Genomic DNA, 7,882 nt, shown 5'->3' on the forward strand with positions numbered 1-7,882 from the left:
GGTTCTTCATAAAAATAATTATTCACTTTTTTTTTTTTAAATTAGTTTCCTGCTCAGCCAATCTCCAAATGGAGTAAACTAATACACAAATAGAAAGAGCAAAACGTATATTATATATATATATCTTGTAATTGTAAAAAAATTAGCTATACAAATTACACATTGGGAAAGAGCTATATATATAAAACAACCCCTTACCTTAAAATATATATAAAAACAAAAATACTCCACATATCAAGAAAGTCACGATACCTGAGCGAAATGTTCTAGAACGTATCACACTCCAAAATCCATCTGGTTCATTAAATGATTCGGCTTCATCTATTAATTCAATTTCATCCATTAATTCAATTTCATTTGCCTTATCTGAATTTACTTGATACACTGAACTCGTACTCTTAATCGTATTCATACTCGTACTCTCAATCGTATTCTTACTCGTACTCTTTCCATAATTGTTTGCATCTATTGTATTTTTACATGCTAGTTTACCTCGTGTCCTAGTATAAATTTTACATTTCGGTATATCTTTATCGACATAGTGCTCTCGATATTCATCTGTAAATTCAGGAAATAATGTAACAGTTTTTGAGGTAAGAAACCTATGTCTTCCATTTTCACCAGAATTATCAGATTCTATTGCAAAATGTGGCAATTGACGATTCACTGAATATAATCTGACACCGGGTACGAAATCATCAGGATATTCATATTCCTCAGAGTTAACATTTGAATTTACATTTTGAACAGTTTGTGTATTTAAAACAGACGAGTCTTCCGGTTGTCTTTCTGAATTTATTACTCCAATCACAGAAGTCTTTTTTTTTTTTTATGTTACTAATAAACCTTGCTCTATCAGAGTTATGCCTATATGCTGGATCTTCGCAAGTATATCCATGAAAATCCCTATCTTTATCAATAATTTCGGTACATAACATATATTTGATTACCATTCTAGGTTTTTCTTTTGAATACTTGGGATTCCCTCCTTCAGTACCTAACCATGGATCCGTATTTTCCTTTTCTTTATTAGAGCCTTCTATACGACCTTTTAATTTAGATAAAAGATTGTCTGGGTCATATTTATAATGAAAGTTAAAATAATGACATACATTTCCTAAACAATCCTCTCTATGCTTATAATATATTTTTTCAATAAAACTTACATATTTATAGTAATCTGCACAGTTCTTATCTGTACACGAAAGAATTTTGTCATAATTTATAAAATAATCATGCAAATATTTCTCTTCTCTAGCCAAATTAAAATCAAAATCTGAGTTAAAGAACAAGTGTTTTAATTCAGAATCAAGGGAAAATTTATTTAGTTCAATGATTAGCTTATCAATTATTCCTCTATCAATATTTTTGTTATTAACTACAAAGTAATTCCTCAATTCATCAATGATCCAATAACCTAAAGAAGATGAGCGAACCTTAAGTTCTGTCAAATTATTCTTATATTCCGTTAACTTGTTTATATTCATCATAAATTTTTCACAAATTTTTTTAAATTCATTATCTTCCGTCCCCAAATCACTGCATTTATCTGAGTATGAAGTGGAGTCTGTTATTGTATAATCTTCCTTATATGTTTCAAAAGAAGGCAACTTCTTTATTATTTCATCCTAAAGATGAAAACAAAATCAAATAAATTACACAAACATTGGCATGTAGGTTCTCAAAAAGGGAACTTTTCACTGGAGTAATAGAAAACACATATATATAAAGGAATGAGTTCTCATAATTTAATTAAAATTGAGTAAGTACCAACTCTGTCTCATACGATGGTATCACAATATTTCCTTGTAAACTCATTTTAAATGAAATAATTTAAATATTTCTAACATAGCTATAAATGCATTGAAAATGACATTATATATTAAATTCAAATGTCATTTATTCCCCTCAATTTAATTTAAATTATAATTAAATATATCTTATTAAGATCATGTTACTAATTATAGTTTAGCATTATATCACTGTGGTACTATTAATATAAGAGAAAGCAACCATTGTTAACTTAAAAAAATATGAATAAGAGTAAAGTATTAAGTATCAAAATTATAGTGGAACACTACATGGAAATTTATTATTTTTTGTATTCTTAAATGTAAACATATTAAAGATAACAAAATGAATTATTTTTAGTATGCATATTTTTATAACGGCAATTTAAAATTATTTTTCACGCTTCAAGGATTTTCATGACATTTTTAATTATTCCTTATAGAGGTACGCCATCCTGATTAGAAAATAATGATATTTTTGTTTATCATTAATAAAACGCCCCTGTATATCATAAACGATGTATCTAAAATGTTATTACTAAACCTTATTTATGTTTTTACAAACTTGTACCTTTTTATTTATTAGCATATGCAAAACTAAAATATATAAATTATACCTAAGCAAACCAGTACTATTTTAATAGATTATAATTACAGTTATACACTCAAAGAAAGCTGCATTTTTAAATAAAATATATTTAACATTACACTATTTTATTAATTCTAATTGCGTTTATTATAAATGTACTGCTAATTCATTGAAGTCAAATAAATATTCCATTTGAAATTTCAGATTTTATACAAAAGGGAAAGTAGGTTCTTATGTTTTTATCTTATTAGAATTTTAATTTGCATCTTAAATATATGTTATCATATTATTAAATAAATATCTAAGCACACATATGGTTAAACTTTTTGTAATCTTGAAAAAAAAGATTTTTTAAAATGTGTGAAAATTGATAGGGTAATATACCCAAAAAGATTAATCAAATTTAGTTTTCATATTCAACAAAATAATTACGCAGTTGTGAATTTGAATGAAGTATTTGGTTACATTCTATGATGCATGTTTTGCGTTATGAAAGCATATTTATTCTTTTCTTTTCTTTTTCGATTTAGTAAAAGTTATGAAAAAGATCTTACCTCTTAAACTATACATTTCTAGAATTTTTTTTCCTTATAAAACGAACAGAAAAGTGCACGACCATTTAAAAAAAATACACAAAAAATGAAGCACTTTAACTATATATATACTCGTCATTACGCGGTTATACCTGGATATACAAGCAAATTGTTCATAACATATATTTTATAAAAATATGTAATTTGTTTATCACACATAATTCTTTTTATAACTATTTGTGCAATTAGATAAATTATACAAGCAACAGTTTCATTATTTAGGCATTTATTTTAAAACTTAAATTTTTCCTTTGACGGATCTGTAAAAGTGTAAACAGCTTGCACAGTAACTAAATAGTGTTCCTCCTAATGTTACCTTATGAAAATAATGTAACTTAAATATAAATTTATTTTTATTATCAGAAAGTTTGAATGGTTAAAATGATTATATAATTTATATGAAACCAAGGCTGGAGAGATTTCCGTATAAACAATTAATACACAATTATCTCTTAATCCGCATTTACATATGAACGTTATGTAACTACTTTTGTCGAAGATACTTTTATTATTATTCTAAGTTTTATGCATTATGCCTAAAATTCATTGCAAAGTACTATAATTATTAAGGGTGTGGTTATTCTAATGACTTCCATAGTCACATTAATTGGCGGTTCCATAACTATTACAATGCAACATTCGTATAGTATTTCAATAATGTTGATCCTTATATAACTATATTTTTTTTTTTTTTGCGAATTCCCCTTTAAAGGTATGTTTAACTATTTAGTTATTTCTGTTTGAACACATTAAATTATCCACGCTTAGTATTTCTTTAATGGCATTGTTATCCATTTATACTTTGGCATATTATTTAGATATTTATTGGGTTAAAATTTATTTAACCTTATGTGACAGTTTTGTAATATATTTTACATTCATATATTTTAAACGGCTGATAATTCACACCGAATCGACGGTCAATCATTTTAAGAACAACGCATGGAAAACCCATTTAGCAGATAAATCATCCTTCCAGTTAATGGATTAACATAAATTAACCCATTTACTAAAAATAAAATTGTATTATCCGTATATACGTAATTTTCCCCAACGCAAAAATAAATTAATAAGCAATTCTCAATATATGTGATTTACTATGAACGATAATGAATGTACAAGTACAAAAAAATAAAAAGGCTTTTGCAAGTTTTCCTTAAAGTGCTCATGAAGTACCCTCATTCACACAATATCACAAATAATTAGTATAAAAGTACTGCATCAGCAAATATAGTTAGAAACAACGTAAACTATTATGTAACTATGACATTCAATTTACGAAAACGTCACCCCTTTTTATCACCCTTTTTATCACGGCAAAATAGTAAAGCTAATGCAAATTTGTCCAAATACATCATGATGCATTGGGAATTTTATTAATTTTTTTTATTTGCTCTTTTCCCAATGAAATGTGTCTCACATAAACCTACATATATTTTTTGTTTTATTATCTTAAAATGAAAATAACACTTTATAATAATTTTATATTTGCTTCGATATTTTGTAAAACAATTTTATGCACTAAGTGAATTTTTTTTTTTAATTCTATAAATCACATGTAATATTTTATTAAATCATTGAAATAATTACACATTTGACAGAAAAATTTTTTTTTTAGCTAAAATGAGATAAACACACACATTACCATAAATTGAATTCTATCAAACCATTGTATTAAACTGTTACCCGATTTTTTATTTTTAAAAAAAAGAAAAACTTCCCTTTTTTATATTAAGAAATAGAAGAATTAGAATTATAACGAAAACTAAAAATAAAACTAAAATATCATTGCTCCATTAAACCCATTTTAAACACACACGATTAGTATATGTTTGCCATGCTCAACGAATAAATAGGAATGTAATAATTTACCCATAAAACTGCACTAAAGTTTTAACTAATGAATACCCACTTTTTTTGTGCAATTATTTATACTAAAATATATCCACGTATCCTTTTACAAAATATTGTAAAATTTTATGCAGTTACTCAGCAAAAGGGGCCAACTTGACTACTAAACCGTTTCGGAACAAATGACACTGTAAAAATATTTAATAAACATAAGAATATGTTATTGACAAATGTATCACATTGCATCTTAAAAAAGGAGAATATTTTATAATTAATTGACGTATCATTTGTTACTCATATATTACTTATCTTAATTATAAAATATACGCCCTTAGTTTTTTTTTTTCAATGTTCTATTAAAACATTAAGTGCATTATGACACATTTCTATATTATTTTGTATAATTATAAAATAAATAATTCGGATCATAAAAATAAATATCATGAAACACAACAACTTGTGTTATCATAAATATTATGTAAACATTTTTAAACTATTTATATATACCTAGCATATATCGATGAATATATGTAAGCTAAATATGTATAGTATGACATTTTCATAATTACCCAATAAGCGTATTTTTTATTTCTTAACCGAATCTTTAAATTACAAATTATATGAAGATTTGTCGGTGCATATGTATTCAAAAAATGGTGCACAAATAATACAAATATATTTTAGTGAAGTCTTATAGGATAATATTTAACAAATTATCGTGCATTCATCCCTATTTACATAAAGATAATATTTGTTAAAGGAACATTAAGCATATTATAGAATAAAATAAAATTATTTAAAGATTAATAACAAATACAAAATTTGTATATATGTCCATAAAGCAATTAAAACAAATTTTCTCTATTTGTTATGTAATGAAAAAATTAAATTTGAAGAACTGCATTATCAGTTAATAATATTATTTAGGGGGTTAATCAAATATTTGCACATTTTATTATAAAAAAAATTCAACTTTTACAATTATATTAATTATTTCTTACTCCTTAGAATAAATACTATAGGATTAAAGAAATATATAACTTAATTAATGAATTCAATGAATTTCAAAGAGTGTGCTAAAAATAATGAATGCACATTTTTTATTGCACAGTGCACATTGCAATAACTGATATAATTTTGAAGATAAACAAAAAATTTTTAATACGCATAAAACATGTTAAAATAAATTAATTCCAAAATATTACTGCGCAAAACATAAAAACAAAAACAAATACACACAAAACTGTTACGGCAAGAAAGAAACTAATTTAAAAGTACAAAAACAAATGGTGCGAACAAAAAATGAATATTTTAAAAAGCCACATATATATTTTTAATATGTGCCCTTTTCAGTAATATTATATATAATAGCCAAATAATCCTTATAAAAAGGTTTCCTATGATAATGTTTCTGTATATTTCCATATTATATATGATACAAACTTGAGCAAAGTTATGCAGTTTGGTAGGCTAAATGAATTTTCTTAGTATTCCCCATTCCTTTTATACTTCCTGATGTACTCTGTGCTAATTCTCTCTCAAAATTTTCACGCATGTTATTCATTATTGTTCTATCACTATAACCATTTTTATGTAAGATTCTCCCCAAAGGCGTAAACTAAGATACAAAAAATGTAAAAAAATACATGTAACGCTTAAGTGGTATATATCATATAAATATATGTTTTTTAAGAAAATTAAATTTAAAATGTTAACATGTAATATATAATACTTATGGTAATATTTTTATTTACTTTATAAAAAATAAAAAATATCATAAGTATTCCTAATATCCCCAAAAATAATTGTGTCACAATAAAGAAAAGATCATATTCTGATTTACGCGCACGTAAAAATGATTTTATACTTTCAGTTATAACATAATAATCAATTCCTTGTGGTTTATTAACCTTTTTAAAATTTTTACTAATTTCTTCAGTACAATCTAATTTTAAAAAAATTTTATATGGATTATACTTATCATCACATTTGAAATAATCTGGACAGGTATCATAACAATAGCCGGATCTATAGCAGTAGCAGCATTTCCCCAAATGTTCCTCATATATCTTATTAATTGCAACAAGTTTATTAAAATAATTATTGCATTTATCACCATCTGCATTAATATTACTCTCAATTTTATCATAGCTCTGAAAATAATCGTGTAGTTCCTTCTCTTCTTTCCAATCCTTCAAAGTACCAACAAATTCGCAATAACACGGTTTATCGTGTAAATAATTATTATTAATACGATAAACTACTTCTTTAAGTTCAGCAATAACAGGCTCTTTACTAACATCATTATAATTAGCACCAAATTTTTTCCTTATTTCATCATATAACCAGTGCTTTAATAAATAACAACGTTCATCTCTGTCATTATTCAGTGGCACATTGGATAAATGTATTAAATTTTTTACGAGTTTAACACAAATTTTATCTACACCTTTATTTTGACATTTAGAAGTATTTAGTTTTGTGCAATATTTTTTATAATATACATTGTTATCTTCTTGACTGAATTCATTATACATTTTATATATTTCTGAATTACTTGCAATTAAATCCTGAAAAGTAACAAAAAAATGAATTACACTAGTACATATGATAATCTATAAAAAATGTTTTATTACACTGCATAATACTTACAATACTTAGTTAACAGTTACTATAATTTTAATTCATAAAATCATTTACGTTTTTTTCTTCAACATAGGATGAAGCAGATTTATTTTCAAAACGACATAGTTTATCTACTTCTCCTGGTACACCATTAGATTGTTCTTCTTCTGTTGAACACATTCTTTTATAATTATTAGTAAATATGTATTTTAGACATTTTCCTGGGCATTTGTTATTTAAAAAAGTCAATTCACTAACATTTTCATAAAATTTTGATTGAAAATGTATTATTTCGTCTCTATACCCCTGTAATCCTTTTTCGTCTTGTTCCATATGTTTGTATAAATCAAAGAAAATCTTTATATATTTACAATATTTTTCTTTTTCACTTTTTTCTGATTTATTCAATTTACCCTTCATAATGTCATAAATTT

General features: G+C 24.9%; 2 protein-coding genes across 2 annotated transcripts; both read right to left on the reverse strand.

Annotated features, from left to right (window-relative positions):
• Positions 1 to 722: 722 nt before the first annotated feature.
• PCYB_001300 (hypothetical protein) lies at positions 723 to 1,818 on the reverse strand (the record flags this gene model as incomplete). The annotated part of the gene is made up of 2 exons (XM_004227557.1): positions 723 to 1,628; positions 1,771 to 1,818. The coding sequence occupies 2 exons, from the start codon at positions 1,816 to 1,818 to the stop codon at positions 723 to 725; spliced, it is 954 nt and encodes a 317-aa protein (XP_004227605.1).
• A 4,708-nt stretch (positions 1,819 to 6,526) lies between these two features.
• Positions 6,527 to 7,360, reverse strand: PCYB_001310 (hypothetical protein; the record flags this gene model as incomplete). The annotated part of the gene is made up of 2 exons (XM_004227558.1): positions 6,527 to 6,657; positions 6,691 to 7,360. The coding sequence occupies 2 exons, from the start codon at positions 7,358 to 7,360 to the stop codon at positions 6,527 to 6,529; spliced, it is 801 nt and encodes a 266-aa protein (XP_004227606.1).
• Between the last annotated feature and the right edge of the window lie 522 nt (positions 7,361 to 7,882).

Source organism: Plasmodium cynomolgi, assembly GCF_000321355.1.
Source record: "Plasmodium cynomolgi strain B DNA, scaffold: 0009, whole genome shotgun sequence".
Taxonomy (NCBI): domain Eukaryota; phylum Apicomplexa; class Aconoidasida; order Haemosporida; family Plasmodiidae; genus Plasmodium; species Plasmodium cynomolgi.